The 16953-nt window shown below is 47.4% G+C and overlaps 4 protein-coding genes and 1 non-coding gene across 5 annotated transcripts; 2 read left to right on the plus strand and 3 right to left on the minus strand.

Annotated features, from left to right (window-relative positions):
• Positions 1 to 110: 110 nt before the first annotated feature.
• On the minus strand, positions 111 to 3787 carry EYB26_007500 (uncharacterized protein; the record flags this gene model as incomplete). The annotated part of the gene is made up of 2 exons (XM_054266767.1): positions 111 to 1554; positions 1611 to 3787. The coding sequence occupies 2 exons, from the start codon at positions 3785 to 3787 to the stop codon at positions 111 to 113; spliced, it is 3621 nt and encodes a 1206-aa protein (XP_054122742.1).
• Positions 3788 to 4383: 596 nt separating this feature from the next.
• EYB26_007501 lies at positions 4384 to 4455 on the plus strand. The gene has a single exon. It is a non-coding gene; the product is annotated as a tRNA-Ala (tRNA).
• Positions 4456 to 4897: 442 nt separating this feature from the next.
• EYB26_007502 (uncharacterized protein) lies at positions 4898 to 6907 on the minus strand (the record flags this gene model as incomplete). Its single annotated transcript, XM_054266768.1, has 1 exon — positions 4898 to 6907. One exon carries the CDS (start codon positions 6905 to 6907, stop codon positions 4898 to 4900), a length of 2010 nt encoding a protein of 669 aa, XP_054122743.1.
• A 666-nt stretch (positions 6908 to 7573) lies between these two features.
• On the minus strand, positions 7574 to 7939 carry EYB26_007503 (uncharacterized protein; the record flags this gene model as incomplete). The annotated part of the gene is made up of 1 exon (XM_054266769.1): positions 7574 to 7939. One exon carries the CDS (start codon positions 7937 to 7939, stop codon positions 7574 to 7576), a length of 366 nt encoding a protein of 121 aa, XP_054122744.1.
• A 1462-nt stretch (positions 7940 to 9401) lies between these two features.
• Positions 9402 to 14613, plus strand: EYB26_007504 (uncharacterized protein; the record flags this gene model as incomplete). Its single annotated transcript, XM_054266770.1, has 3 exons — positions 9402 to 10857; positions 10926 to 11479; positions 11551 to 14613. 3 exons carry the CDS (start codon positions 9402 to 9404, stop codon positions 14611 to 14613), a joined length of 5073 nt encoding a protein of 1690 aa, XP_054122745.1.
• Between the last annotated feature and the right edge of the window lie 2340 nt (positions 14614 to 16953).

Below are 16953 nucleotides of genomic sequence, written 5' to 3' on the forward strand. Positions count from 1 at the left end.
ATAAGGCTATCTATTAGGCACAGATAGAGGCTATCATTAGTTTCGAAGACCGCCGTTCGTTGCGTAATGAGTTTTATTGCGTGCTTGGGGAAACTATACCAGAACTGACACTATACATTGCTGTTTATTACACCAGTATTGAATATAAGATCAATCCTCTTCTCCCGGTCCCAGACACGCACCCCATCACTTTTCCGCTTGAAATATGAGACTCGGTGCATCGGAATGAACTCTTCGTGGGTTTGCTCAGACTTCCAGCGATCAATAGGCATCTCCTTTTCGCCAACAAAGCGGTCAATGTATCCGACCACATACTCAGACGAATCGAATGATGCGTCCCATCGGAGTCGGTTAAGTATATCACCCGCTGGACGGAGTCTAGGCCCTGCGACCACTTGTACCGCTGGGGCAGGTCGTGAAGGTCTTTCTGGTGAATACCATTGTTCTGATGATTCAATATCTCCGGCAGTCTGAACGGTCGAAAGATCACCATAATCTTGCTCGAAATCGTCATCCGAATCCATATCCTCAGCTTGGTTTGCAGCGTTATGTGACCAGTCTGATTTGTCGAGGTGCAGATTCTGAAGGTCGTTTCTTTTAGCGAGTGACACATCCACCCACGAACAAGATTTATCGAAATATGTTTCATTGCCTCGAATCTGTTCAGCAAATTTCTCGAGGAGGGAAAGAAGCAAAATATGTGCGGATCGACGATCTGGCTCATTCGGGGATCTTGTTGAGGTTTGCTCGCTCTTTGACAGGCCAATGAGCAAACAACCTTGGTATTCCTCCATGCTTTCAATTACCTCCTCCTCCATATCGGTGAAACGAGCAGGCCAAATCCGAGCGTGAATGTCAGGGAACCCTCGATTTATGTTGACAAGAAGGGAAACACAACGAAACTCCAACCAACCAAAGAGAGCCCGTCCTTTTGCCGCAGCTTTTGCCCAGTAATGAACATCTACCTTGATATAGCTAGAATAGGCCTCCAAAAACTGGACAACGCCGGAGGGATCTGCAATATTTTTCCAAGTGGCACCTACTTCGGAAATCAACTGAGCCGCTCTTTTGAATTCCTGTTCAAGCGTATGAACCGAGGACACAGTCGACGCATGAGCAACATTGACTTTGGGCGGATGAATGCTGAGAATCACCATGGGTTCTCTAGATAATCGATGGTATTTGGGCGTGCCAGTGTAAAATGTTGTCTCGTATACCATGTCGTTCTTCCAATCAAAGTTCTCATAATAAAAGAAAAAGTCACTGATTATATCTGAAACGGAAGTCGCACCAGCTTCACGAAACGAGAGCTTGCAAACTCGAGCAAGAAGAAGAGTAATATGAATACCCCCCAAATAACCAAGTTTCGATGAATAGATTCCACGAAATTTTGCCCAAGCTTTTATAAACCGATAAGCCTTGCGGAAGGTTGCAAGATCAGGAATAGTACGTTGAAGATACTCAAGATCTCGATGGGAATTCAGTTTTAGAAGAGACTGCATGGGTAAGTCGAATGTTGGATCAGACGAAGGTAAAGTCAGGGCTTTCGGCCAGCTACGAAATGAGATTAGTGTTCAATCTTCTCACAAGGAACCATGTGCATAACGTACCTCTCTGTCACGCTAGTTGCCGCACAATATTGTAGATCAAATCGAACCCCCCCAGCTTGTATTTCCAGCATTGTTCCAGATGTTGCTTTGACTTTTCTGAGGATGTGGATCTCCTGCCATTCAGGACGGCGCAACTTCTGAACCATCAAAGCCATAAATGTCTTCGGGCTTATAGACCCAATAACAAGACAATCGATATCCGACGAAGGATCCCATACGCCCGATGCGTAGGAACCAACAGGCACCACAACGAAAGAAATGTTCAATCTGGTTTCAACAGAGGTGCCGATAGCCTGCTGTTTAACCGCACTTCTTATCAGTTCAAACATCTGCTGACGATGAGCAATTTCTACCTCTGAAGGCAACATATCGAAGTCGTGAAGTATAGTGTTGAAATGGATGTCACTAGCAAGGGTTCGTGGCCCTGTCTTGAATGGTATAGCAACATCGGGCTCTCCAGACATGTCGCTTAGAGTAGGAGAATCTAAGACCAATGTGGCTCGAATTCCCCAGTGATCGCTCCCTAGCTGTCCTTCTCTCTTTTCGTTTGGAAAACCAAACAGATTGAAACCAGTCACTCGAAATCCTTCACCTTTGGTATAAATACGATCATACCTTTGTGGTCGAGAGTGGAAGCTTTTCTTGGAAATGTTTGCAGCAAGACCGTTTTTGACAGGATCGTATGTAGCGCCTTCTTCTCCTTCATATATAGTCCGCAAATCTTCCGCGAGAAGCATAGTTTCTTCCGCCGAATACGTTCCAGTGATCCGGCTTTCGAAATAACAATCCGTAAGTTTCGACTCTGCAAAGAGCCTATCCAAGCCTAGTAGTGTTGCCGCACTTCTTGCTGTGATTGAGTTCCTTTTCAGAGCAACATCGATTGTGCGAGATGAAGAGGGTATATTGAAATCTCCTGCAATGATCCAGTTGTGATCCCGGTACTGAGTCTGTAAATGTTCAATGACAGTCCGGACTTGAGCGTGCTTTGCAGAGATAGATGCATCGGTGAGTCCACATGTCAGATGCACTCCGGCCACAATTAGAGGTAGAAATCTGGTGCCACGGAGAGTTCCTATGTCTTCTAATTGAAGGATTATACTCCCCTTATGCGGCTTCTCGAACTTTAGCCATTCCCATCGAAACCTCCAACGACTCAAAACGACGATATTGCGGAGGCTTGGTAGAGGCCCAATGTCACGTTGCTCAGGTGGGCCGTGACTACTGAAGGTATATCGGACTCGTATCTTATCACTTTGTAACAAGAAACTTAGGAAGCTATCGGAGACTTCTTGTAACACTAAGATATCAGCGGTACTAGATCCATCCAGTAGGTTACTTAGTATGACGGAATAGCGCTCGATTGATGAATGTTGATCCGTATAAGCAAGAACGTTATAGGACGATAGACTAAACGACTGTCGAGTCTGTCTTGTTTCACCGGAGTAACTATTTGACTCGATACGCTCCCAACGTGCATCTGTTTGATCCGAGCTCGTTGAAACAAATTGGTATGTACTCTCCGACCGAGTAGTATCTGACGTGATTACAATGTTGTTTGGAAAATGCGGCTCGTCCGGGAAGGTTAGTAGATATTCATCAGAGAGGTTGAGGTTTCCCCAAACCCTCATGTGATTGACTGTAGAGCTAAATGCGGTTGTCCTTTCGCGTTTCAAAATAACGATCTCAGACACTTGCCATTCCACTCGGGGGATTAGGTTGACCTTGGAGATGAGAAATTCTAGGCCCGATTCATCATGCGCATCGCTCTGCCCGATTGTCAAGTGTGGCTGGAAATGAGTGTCCACTTGACCAAGAGCAGACAGAACATGTCTGCGAATGAGTTTGACTTCTTCACAGCATTTCCCACTACTGGTTGAGTAAACTGTGCGGTGACGTTTGTGTGTAAAGAAACCCGCCTTGTCCAATTCGAACAGAAACGGCCCCGTCTTATGTTTGACCAGTACCGAGCGTACCAGCTCAGCAACATGAGGCCATGTTTCGGGATTCACAAACGGGTAGATAAGATTAATATGCGGTGGCCATTTCTCATAGGCCTTGTCATATAGGGCTCGTAGTCGATTGATTTCTTGAGAAAAATGGGCAGGAGGAATAATACATAATGCCGTATCGTATGAATTCAATGATAAATCTTGAAGTTCTTCCAAGGTTGACGCCATGACAAGCAGAATATGATGGAAATACTTTGGATAATAGAGGAACACGGGGAACAAATTGGATGTAGATTGATACGCTAAGAAATGACAAGAGAAAGTCTGTTCTAAGAAAAGTTCAATCAAATACCTACCAGTATATTCATCCTTTGACAATATATATCCCGTATTCGCCGTCTATAGCTCCCTAAAGCAGTATATGCATATGACTTTCATCACAAAGCCACAATTGTTCTTAGTCCAGGCAATAGAAGTATTAGCTGTGAGTCTTGTGACAGTCAGGATGAGTCAAAGTGAGTGTGTATTGTAAGTGAGTGTCGCCAGCCAATCATCTACCGGTACCGGTAAAGAGTTTGGTAGGCCATGTTAGCTGCCGTCTCACACACCTATACTACCTTGGTTTTAGGAATTATTACATCATGAAAAATTGAGCAAATATTAATAGAAGTGTTCTATAAGCTAGAGTGCAAGTTACAGGTGCTCATATTTCTCACTAAACCCATACGCCTCGCCTAGACATCAGGATGAATATTGGATGGTACATAGTGGCCAGTAACTATTACGTAAGTCTGACAAAGCAATCTTTTCGGCGTTCTCTCGGAGGGCGTTTGGCATAGTGGTATTGCGCCTCATTTGCATTGAGGAGATCGCGTGTTCGATTCGCGCAACGTCCAATTTCCTTTATTTTTTGGATTTCTCTTTTCTTCTTCCCATGTTGACCGTCAAATAGCCGTGGAAAATGTTTCTTGGAGATTGTGTGGATCAGTTATGGGTGTATACCCCTAGGTATTTGAAGGTTTCTACGATATATATTCACTAGAACATAATTCTGCAACGGTTACCTAGCTGATACATCTTGATGTGATATCTCACCAGTTTGACCATTGGACAGTGAATCATCGACACCACTTGTAGATAGATTCATGGATAGCATGTGGAACTGAACTCATTGCTTGGAAGAGGGATGTACAGGTGGCGTCCTCCAGATGTGGTATTTTGCAGGTCTGCTTCTCCGTGGATATAAGGACCGGTTTGCTTCAAACTAGAATAAGGAAGGCTACCTAGGTATCAAATACGAGACATATCATCACACGACAATTGTTCCTATATACAAAATTATGGGCTAGGAGCTTCTCGTGAAGCTTTTTTTCTTTCGTATGCCTCGAGCAAGACTCGTTTTACATTAGACTGGGCCTTGACAAAGTTCGCTGCCGCCACGGTTGCTAAAGTTTCCACTTGTTCGGAAGTCCAAACAAGGTTATAGCTTCCAGACCACTTCGCTGTCGATGGATTAAAGCCAGGAACCGCATCTTCATTTTCGAGTAGAGGCATGTAGACGATAGTGTTATCTTTGTGGCAAACTTGAGCAGGCGGGTTTGTGACGGTATGACCATAAGAATCAACAACATGAGCCGGCCGTTCGCAGAGAGTGCCGTCATATATCTGTCCATACTCATTATCTGAGCCCTCGCGCGCGGTATCAGGGGACGGTGATGTTATTAGTGTACCTGACATCACATTTGAAGTTCGCTTCGTATACCGCATACCCCGTCGACTACCGATTTGATCCACTCGCTCTTGGAATACATCTTTATGGACGTCACTAGATGCGTCCATATGAATGATTACATCCACTTCACGTTCCGGACGAAGTAGTACATAGGTCGGGCAATTATTATCCAACCCAGAATCAAGCAGGTGAATCCTGGGTGAATTCTCGATACCAGGAGGGCGAGCTTCTCCTTTAGGTACGGAGGTCATATGGAACATGAAATTATGTTCATTGCATGCATGCAAGGGATGATGCTGTTGGAAGACCTTGGTCTTCTGTTTACCCCACATATGAGTTATCTTCAAGGCGAGATCGTGGACAGCATTTCCAAGTGAGCCTGAAGGAAGATTTCTCTTGATGGTGGCAAGATATGCATCCAGCGGACCGGCCGGTGCACTTGTGCAAAGTCCCAGTAACAGCGCTAACGACTGCTCAGGCAGTTGCATTGTAGATTTACCTTCGTCAAATGGGCGGCCGAAACCCCATGTCGGTACCCAGGATTCGAGTTCATCACAGCCTATTTCGTAGGGAGTCATTTCGAACCACTGATACCAAGCATCCACGGTCTCCGCGTGCTCTTTTGACAACGGATTCTCATCCTTGAAAGGGTGTTCCTTGTCTACCCAATCTTTCCACGGCCTTTCATGACGGATAGCGGTCATAATGGGAAATGGTTCCTGACCTTCTGTCAACCATTTTTGAGCGTTGGACCACTTCCACCAACCTCGGTCTGCATTTGGCTTGTGGCGAACAGATCCGGATTCCTGGCTATGGTGAAGGAACAAATAACCTGTGGTAAACACTGAATATAGATCCATCAAGACGACATGTAGATTACTGATCTGCTTCAGTATTAAAGGCCCCAACGTGTTGTAAGGTCCATTGATAGAAGTGAGAGTAGTGCGGATAGCCGGATCGGACAGGGGGTGATATGGGGATAGGCGGCTTTTGAAGTGGTCGACAATGTGCTCAATAGTGGCATCGGCGAAGGTGTAATAGGCGGCGATGGACCAACACGTGCCGCTGACACCAGCAACGTATGTTATCAAATCCCAAAGTCCAGCGTTTTTCATTTCTGTCATATAGCCAATGTATCCGATCATGGCGCGATAGCCACCGCCGCTCCCACCAAAACCAATGATCGGAATGTCATCTGGATGTACTTGCGCCGGATCTAGACCCAAGTACTTTGCGAAATGGTCACGGACATGAATCTTCCTCTTAATAAGAAATGCCTTCTCTTCAGGTCCAATATCCAAGCTTTGTCTTACATGTGCAACTTCCTTGATCTCTGGGTAGCGGACCGCATCGTGGATATCTTTATGTATAAGCGATTCTGTGGTAAAGACGTCTTTAACAAGACTGATATCCGCGATGGCCTCGGGGAACGCTGGTTTGACTTTCTTATCCCAGAATTTCCGAATTTTACCCGTGAAGCGATGCTGTTGCGATTGTTTTTCATCTTCTGCTTCTGAGTCATCCGACTGCGGCAGGTAGTGCTGGCGAGCAAGAATCTCTTGTTCGTACTGGCGCTGCTCCTCAGTCTCCGACCGCTGGTCGCTTTCTCCTGTCATGGCGAAGAATGGCTTCTCCCTTCACCGTGATGGCTTGGTTTGGAGAACGGTGAACTTTTTACAGCAACCGTGATAGTATCTCGCGAATAAAATACCCTAGCAACCTTCCCGGCCGAGCAACAGTCAGCTGTTCGATATGTACTTGATCTTGCTATTTACCTTTGGTGCCCTTCGGAGCTAGTTATTGTGTCAGGGATGATGTACATGTTCTAACGTTGTGGCATAGTTTGACAGCTGAGTACTGATGGCCCCATTGAGGTACAATCTGCTTCTCCCCAGCAGCGGAGGAGACGAGGAAGAAGGGGAGGATCTACGAAGAGGGGAAGGCGCAGGAGCAGACAAGGAAAATAACACCAAGCCAAATTTGGTAGTCGACGCTGCATGTGCCCACATCTAACTGGTGATTGGCTGAGACGGCCTGACCGTTCGCTCTGTTTGCATCTGTTGCACAGTTTGTTTTGTTGTCTTGTTTCCCTGTGCACTTCGACCTCAGAACATCTGAGGACACCAAATCGACATCGGCCACTTTGATTGCTCAGAGATTGCTTATATTTTCACGACTTGTGCACAACTGTGCGGTCGACAAACAAACAATCCATTCAAATGGCAAACTCGAATGCATACGCAGTTGTCCTGTCTACCTGATAAACGGGAAAGGTGACAGTGTCACCCGAGATCAGTGGGTGCATCCACCTCGCCATAATGCACGTCGGCATTCTTCACAGGAAACCCCCAGGTATGCAAATTAAGTGCACCACTGGTGCGCAGACCTAGAGCAGACAGATCGTTCAACTGCAACTGCCACGTTCCTTCCTCGATCCGTACTCCAACGAGAACACGCGCGTATCCATCGTTCCCGACCGTGGCGTATGCCTCCAACTTTAGGTCTGTCGACGGAGCCGTCCCGACTCGGTAACCCGTCATATTTTGATAATAGTACTTGTACACCTGATAAACACCGTTTGTGAAATAACCAGCGGCGGTAGCCGAGTAATCGCTTGTCGCATCTGGCTTGGATAGCAAGGATGCCATGAAATCGTGGAGCGCGTAGCTATTAAGCCAATTCCTGCGGAGACTAGAGTATCGGGCACTCCATACAACAGACCCGAAGCGTACGTACCTGTGTTGTTGAAGAAATTGACCACGGCCGTCATCGAATCTCTCTTCAGCACCCGACCTACCAAACTAGCGGTGATCATCAAGCATTGAGCCAGCAGAGACGACCTCATAAAGTTTGAACTTTGAATTTCGTTGTATGAAGAACTTGTAGAGGAAGATTCGTCCTGTTACAAGTTCCTGCAGAGGCCTCAAGTCTATGCCCTTGGTCTCCTTTTATACTCGCAAGGATGGATGTAATCGTTTCTCGCTGATAAACACTCAAGGTCATATCCCGGTGGGGCCTGTGTATTTTTGCTCCTGTTCTTATTACTTTCAGTGAACTATCGCTTATGATATCCGAAATTTTACTGCGGGTCATTGCGGGGGAATGGTCAGTATCTCAGGTACCTGGCGGAGATTCTTTTTCGGGTTGAATTCCCTGAAGATCATTCTGGAGCAGCAGCGCCAGGACCATAGAGCACACCACAAGCCATGCCGCATTGCCTGAAGAACATAAATCAAATTAAGCCGTTTCAATTATCCCCCCGTTGACTTTTGTAATGGAACTCTTGGTGAAGAGCCGGGTGCCAAGGATCGTGAGCAGTAGTAGATATATCAGTTGTACGCTTCCCTTCGGGGGATGATGATTCTTAATGGAGCGTTCTCCACGTTCTTCTTTCTGTTATTAACTAGAGTCTATCTACTACGGTTGACCCCGGTGATTTCCCTAGTACGGTGGGCCTTACAAGGGTTGGGATCCTTTAGGCGGTCAGGATAATATGGCTTACCGCCTGCCTAATTTATTTATTACTAAACCTTTAGTATCCTATCCGTACGCGCTCCGGGACGCGATTTACAGAGTAAATAATCAATCAATAATATGCCTACCACCCCAGAGCCTACTACAGCCCCAGAAGCTGCCCCAGAAGGTGCCCGAGAAGCTGCTTCTGGAGGAGAATCGAAGCCCTATTCTACACGTCTTAATAGGTGTCGGATTATCGACGCTACGATCCGGGGCCTACAGCGCCGTACGCGTAGTGAACATATCGCGCACCGGAGCGGGATTACTATATCCCTAGCGCCCCCGTAACAACCTCGTATATAGCCACCTAGCCATCCCCGAGCCCCTACGGTTTTGGGGATCAGTCTTTTATAATGGAATATTTGTACTTATAAGCAGGCTCACCACGTAGGGCAGTTGGACCGCCCTTGCTCCCTATTCTATGCTATTGTGATACGGAATACAGCTAAACCAACACTGATCAGTGAGGCCCACAGATCAGAGGTCCCCTTACTACTACTATTCGCACCCAACCCGACGGATTGACTCGTTCACTCGATATCGATTCACACCTATCCCCAGAGCCCCGAACCAAGCACTGGAATCCCCGACAATATGGCCCCCACAACCCGGAGCTCATCCTCATCCGAGAATTATTCAAAAACCTTCGATCCGACAGGCAAAGATGAGGAAACAATCAAAAAATGCATATTGGCCCGTACTGAGGAGTACGCCGACATGTACGACGAGGATTTATGGAACAATTTCCATGAAGAATTCGCAGCGTGGAACGAGGAGACCCTACGAATCGCACCCTTCAAGACTCTAACTGAGCTACGTGACGCCCTTCGAACGAATGGTGTATACGCGGCAAAAGGAAGCCCGCACCCGGCATCCGCCCTCTTTGCAGTCATTACCGAACCCGAGCAACACATCTGGACGGAGGAGGATATCAGATATCACGTACTACGGCGAGGAACGTTCAATTCGCCGAATATCCAACTCACATACGGCTCCCTGATTCGTACGATTCAAAACGAGAATGCCGTACCAGCCCAGCACGTCACGCACGCCGAACAACCCATATCAACACCACCCCCAGCACCACCAGCTTCAGCCATACCACCTAGCATAACGACAAGACCACAGGCCCGGTACGATCAAGCCCGAGAAATAACACCTACCCCGGTTGCGCCTAGCCATGGTTACGGCCAAATAACTCCCGGCGCAAGAACGATATATGAAGCAACACAGATGTCAAATACATCGGCTTCCCAGAGATTTAAAGCGCACCACGAACCGCAGCACGCTACCTACGTTGCACCGAACCTTCCGAACCTGCAGAAGGCTTTTCTTGACCATATGAAGTATGGAGGCCCCGAGGAATCGTTCGATCTTGTATACCAGACGTTCACACATATATGTGCTCACTACGGATACCGTACCCCGGAAGCTGTAAGAGATGTGTTCCATGTCATGCTTAAGGGTGCGGCATCAAGCTATTACTGGACTAATAACCCGACTTGGCTACAACAAGGAATCGACCCAGCAGCAGCGATAAAGGCACGCTTTGAAACGGAGGAGCACCTTCGCCGAATACAAGAAACATGGGACGCTACGAATCTGCCAAGAACAATGAACAACCACCCTGAAAAGCCAGTTCTTGAATGCCTCGAAATCATGTTCGCAGATATGGAAAAGATGTATCATAAACTTCGCCCAGAGCTTCGAACCGAAGCGCTATATATTGCAAAGCTATTCGCAGCCACACGACTCGTACCAGCATGCCACGGAGTTTCAATAACGTCAACGACCACGGTCTACGCCCTTATGGAGTCCCTACGAAGAACAGTCACGCAGTGGGAAGATACGAAAAAGGAAGCTGTTTCTCAAGGCTCACACGTTGTTGACGCCTACTACACGAACCGTCGCTACCACCATAAGCAGTCGAGTTCACCGCACCGCGGCCGCTCACCACACCGTAACCGACAACAATACGACGACCGCAGTCGCCGTAGCTCCTCATGGAATCCCGCAGCCAAGATATGTAGAGTTTGCAAGAGGGCCGGATGTTGGTCAACTAACCATACCAAGGAAGAGCAACAGGCAGCTATTCAGCCATTCCTTGACCGTGCAAAGCCTACTTCGCTGCCGGTGAAGAGCAGCCACCTATAGCTACGAATCAAGATGACAGAGCTGATGACAAAGAATTCAAAGCATTTCTCGCAGGAGTAGACGCGCCCAGCAGCTACGAAACGGAGGATCGTGAGGATCAAGGACCGCTAGAGGCTGCTGGCTGGTTTACTACAGCTAGCCCAGAGCATGAAAAGTTCTCTCACTCACTTGCTCAAGACCTTGCCAACCGCTCTACAGCCCATTTTCTTGAGTCAATGCTTCGAACCGAACCTCACTCGAAGCTATTTGAAGATATTGCTACAACAACTGACGCACTATACGATGCTCTCCCAGTACTACCTCAATATTCTTTCCTCACCGAGCCCCGTTACTCGACAAACACGTTTGTGGGTATATTGATTGACACTGGCGCTGCAGAACACTCTACAGCCGGATACCCACAATACCTTGCTTACCGGAAGACTGCTAAGAATGTCGTACTTGACACGTCCACAGCAGGCCAAGCTAGCATACGATTCGGACCTGGCGAATCAATTAAATCAATCGGCTCAATTGACGTACCTACCCCCATTGGTACGATACGATTCCATATACTTGAAGTAATGACACCTTTTCTACTCTCGATCAGGATATGGACCGACTCGGCATCTTCTTTGACAATACAAAGAACGTCCTCGTCGGACCGAGCCCCGGCATGACAACCCCAGTCTCACGTCGCTTCGGTCATCCATTTCTTATATGGGACCACGCGCTCCAATCGTACCTGACCGAATCCTTTGATGCCGAAACATGCTTCCTGACTGAGACTGAACTACGTCGCCTACACCGCCGATTTGGCCACCCGTCAGTCGAGAAGCTTCGAAGAATGCTTGAACGCGCAGGCCATAATGTTGATTCTGAAGCGCTAAAGCATATCCGGAAGGTCTGCCACCACTGTCAAATCCATGGTCAGTCCCCTGGCCGCTTCAGATTTACACTACAGGACGATGTTAGCTTCAACCACTCAATTATTGTCGACATTATGTATATCAACGGAAAACCAGTGCTCCACGTTGTTGACGAAGCTACACGCTTCAACGCTGCACATTGGCTTGACAATATTTCAGCAAAAGCAACATGGACTACACTACGGATCATGTGGATTGACATGTATCTTGGTCCCCCTGATTTTATTGTTACCGACGCTGGCAAGAACTTTACCAGCAAGGAATTCTCACAGAACGCTTTGTCAATGAATATTACCGTCACTACTGTACCCGTCGAAGCACATTGGTCAATTGGCACTGTTGAGCGCTACCACGCCGTACTTCGCCGCTCCTACGAAATCATGAAAAAGGAGCTACCTGGTATATCTGCTGAAGCAGCACTACAAATGGCTGTCAAGGCCGTTAATGATACTGCAGGCCCAGATGGCCTCGTTCCGACCCTTCTTGTATTCGGTGCCTACCCCCGAATGACTGAATACGACCCCCCGTCACCTACTACTACCCAACGAGCCGCAGCCGTCAAGAAGGCCATGACTGAGATACGAAAAATACGTGCCCAACGCCAAATCAGTGATGCCCTTAATACAAGAAACGGACCCTCATCAACTGCCGTACACCGTCTTCCCCTCAATTCAGACGTACTCGTGTGGAGAGAAGGAAACACCGGATATGCAGGAGAATGGACCGGATCATACAAATTACTAGCAGTCAACAATGAGACGTGTATTATCGAACTTCCAAGTGGACCGACCTCATTCCGGTCAACCGCCGTCAAGCCGTATCATGCTGAACCCGAAGCACAGCCAAATGGTCCTATCCCCAGTGAAAAAGACGTTACCCAGCCCGACCCTGAGAAAAGTATCCAAGAAGCCCCGGAAGCCTCCCCCAAGGCCATCTCACAGGCTATGATTCCACCTCTGCCGTCAGTCGTGATCCCACAATACGAACCTAAAGCAAGCAGCCTACCGCGCCCCCAACGAGATCGTCGCCTACCCGCACGGTATAGAGAAGATTACACGCAGCATACATTCCTTGGCCAGTTCACACAAGAGCATGAGGATGAGTCACGCCACCAATTCGCAGCTGCCGTATTAGCCCGATTCGAAGGCTCGCAGCGAAAAGAGGTCAACGGACTGCTAGAGCGAGGAGTATTCGAATACGTTCAAGAAAAGGATATCCCTCCAGGCACGAGAATCTTCACAGCAAGGTTCATTAACGACATAAAGAACCCCGGCACCGACAAAGCCTTTGAGAAATCGCGCCTCGTTGTACAAGCCTACAACGACGGAGACAAGGAATACGTACTAACACAGTCACCGACAATACAACGAGCCAGCCAACGAATCATTCTCTGCCTTGGCATGATTGTGGAAAACGTACGATATTATATTCGCGATATCACGCAGGCCTATATCCAGTCAACTACGAAGCTCAACCGCGATTTTTACATACGAATCACACCGGACCTCGCAGAATACTTCCCCGGAGCTACGTTTCTCAAAGTTGTGCGCCCTCTCTATGGAATCCCCGAAGCAGGCAACCACTGGTTCCGTACGTATCACAACCACCACACGGAAAAGCTCAATATGGAGACGTCGACCTACGACCCATGCCTTCTTCACTGCTCCGATTCAAAGCAAGGATTTGGTATCGTAGGCATGCAAACTGACGATACTCTTATCGTCGCTAACGACACCTTCGCAGTACGAGAGGAGGAAGAGATTCAACGTGCTAATATTCTTTGCAAACCCCGAGAAGAGCTAACGATTGATAACCCGCTCAAATTTAATGGTGCGGTTGTTACAGAGACTGCCCAGGGTATTACCCTCACCCAGAAACGCACCTGCAGTCATATTCGGCTTGTACAAGATCAACCAGCGGACACTACGAATTCACGTGGCAAGGTACGAAAAGATGCCACGCCGAAGGAACAATACATTGCCCAACGAGCCCTTGGTGCGTATATCGCTTCAATGTCACAACCTGAAGCCTCCTTCGATCTTTCCTTCGCAGCACAGACAACGGACCCCCAGAGGGACGATATCAAGGCTCTCAATAAGCGTTTACAATGGCAGCTCGACAACCCTGAACGAGGACTACGATTTGTCAAACTAGACGTACGAACTCTACGTCTTATCGCCCTCGTTGATGCTTCATTCGCCAACAACAAGGATTTGTCTTCACAACTCGGCTACGTTATCGTATTAGCAGACGAAGCAAACAACGCGAATATCCTCCACTGGTCCTCTACGAAGTGCAAGAGGATAACGCGAAGCGTACTCGGCTCCGAAACGTACGCACTAGCCAATGGATTTGATGCCGCAGCTGCAATCAAGTCAACTCTCACGCAGCTACTCCACCTTACCGAACCACTACCTCTCATTGTTTGCACCGATTCAAAGAGCTTGTACGAATGCCTCGTCAAGCTTGGGACGACACAGGAAAAACGCCTCATGATTGACCTCATGTGTCTACGCCAATCATACGAACGTCAAGAGATCTCAGAGGTCAGATGGATTGACGGCAACAGCAACCCAGCTGATGCCATGACAAAAGGCAAGCCATGCCACGCTTTGCAAGAGCTTATTGATACGAACAAGCTACGTATCAACGTTAACAGCTGGGTGGAAAGGACAGCTACGACACGCAGCCCTGAACCTAAGGCTGTAAGATTTGCTACACCATTGGAGTCCCCGGACCAGTAGCCGTATGGCTAGATGCCCCAATTCGCACCATTCTCTTGCTATTTTCCTATGCCTCCTTGACATTTCTATTCACTCTTTATATGCCTGTTTACCACACCAGACTGTATGTCGTTCACTACGCGTTTTTCCTTTCTTTTAGAGAGCTGCCAGTGTCGGATTATCGACGCTACGATCCGGGGCCTACAGCGCCGTACGCGTAGTGAACATATCGCGCACCGGAGCGGGATTACTATATCCCTAGCGCCCCCGTAACAACCTCGTATATAGCCACCTAGCCATCCCCGAGCCCCTACGGTTTTGGGGATCAGTCTTTTATAATGGAATATTTGTACTTATAAGCAGGCTCACCACGTAGGGCAGTTGGACCGCCCTTGCTCCCTATTCTATGCTATTGTGATACGGAATACAGCTAAACCAACAATAGGGATGACCGTATTCGCATATTAACACTACGAGAAGCTGGTTTTACCTATCTACAAATCGCTTCACAGCTTCATATTACTCATGACCAAGTTCAATATACGTGTCAAAGCCAACAAGCTACACCTAAAAAGGCTCGAGGCAGGACTCCAAAGCTCTCGGAAGAAGATGTTGACCGGGTTATTGATTGGATAAGCTCTTCAAAACGTACGCGCCGTATGCCTTATTATAAGGTAATACGTGAGCTTGATCTTCCTATTGGAGCTACCGCATTGGCTCGAGCACTTAAAAAGAGAGGATACACGCGTTGCAAAGCCCTACGAAAGCCTCCTCTATCAGATGAGCATAAACGTGTACGTTTAGCATGGGCTCTTGAGCATGTTAATTGGACAATTGAGCAATGGAATCGAATCCTTTGGACTGATGAGACGTGGGTTACCTCAGGCTTCCATAAAAGAATCTGGGTCACTAGAAAAGCTGGTGAAGAGCTAGATGATACGTGCTTACGTACATCCGTAGCCCGGAAACGTGGATGGATGTTTTGGGCTTCATTTCATGGAGATATCAAGGGCCCATGTCTATTTTGGGAAAAGGAATGGGGCTCAATTGGCTCTGAGAGCTATTGCGAAAGGACCGTACCCATTATTGATGGATATATTCGTTTAAATCGACAACAATCAATATATCTCCAACTTATGCAGGATGGAGCTCCGGGGCATGCGAGTAAAGAGACCAAAAAGGAGCTTCAAGAGCGGAATATCTATCCAATTTACTGGCCGGCTTTCTCCCCTGATCTTAATCCAATTGAAGCGGTATGGAATTGGATGAAGGATTGGATCCAGGAACAATATCCTAATGATGAGCAGCTTTCTTATGATCGATTACGTGAGGTTGTACGCGCTTCTTGGGATGCCTTACCGGAGCAATTTCTCAAGGATTTGATTGATTCTATGCAGGCTAGATGTCAAGCTGTAATATTGGCCGAAGGTGGCCATACAAAATATTAGCTTAGTAAGCAAAAATTACATGGCAGAATCTATTGGCACCTAACCCCTGCAAGAAAAATCGTACTAGGGAAATCACCGGGGTCAACCAGAGTAACTTAGGGGTAAACTATATTAGCTTCGGAATCACTAGTAGTCACGTGATGTCTTAACAACTTTCGATGGCATTATCGTAGAATAACTTATTGCCTATCTTGGAAGGTCCATTCAACCACAACCCCCACCGGTATATTTCCGGATTGACATGCTACATACTATTGTACATGAGCTACCCTATGGGGCCCGAAATGCACAATCTATCTTTGAAGTAGCGCAGGTTGGGAATTTACCGGGCATTAATCCCTCTCTTGCAGTGCCCCCAGGACTCTAGAAGGCTGTTTGAAGATAGAGTGACAAGCGATTCACTTTTCAATACATTGGATCATTCAAATAGGCTCAGCAGCTGGATCTTGGTGATATATCTTCCTTGAAATTATATTTACTCAGCGTGATGGGCTTGAGACCGGAGAAGTTCCTTCTCCTTCGAAAGCGTGCATTTAAGGACAACTATGGTTCGGTACAGTCGTCACCTATTGGCAGGAATCATGCTCATAGCCATTACTTTCCCAACATGATTCTTGAACTCGTCAGCTTGAAATTACCACACCATCGTCACTGTTCCGATGCATTCAAGCAAAGAAATAATTGTCCGTGAGCCTGTTTTTATCGTCAAGAGGTACCCATTGTGCTACATACAACAAGCAAGTCTCATCGACGGGTGAGCCCTGTCAATGTGGCTGATTCGAAATTAAAGAACTGGCCAATAACGCGGTGTTATGCTACTCCTCGCGATAAGAAAGCAAAAATAATCCGTGTACTTAGCCTTAGCTCTTCGTTAGCATGTGTGCAGCCTCTGCCCCGCAGACGCGCTGAATTT

The sequence above is a fragment of the Talaromyces marneffei genome, chromosome 5 (genome assembly GCF_009556855.1).
Source record: "Talaromyces marneffei chromosome 5, complete sequence".
Classification (NCBI taxonomy): domain Eukaryota; kingdom Fungi; phylum Ascomycota; class Eurotiomycetes; order Eurotiales; family Trichocomaceae; genus Talaromyces; species Talaromyces marneffei.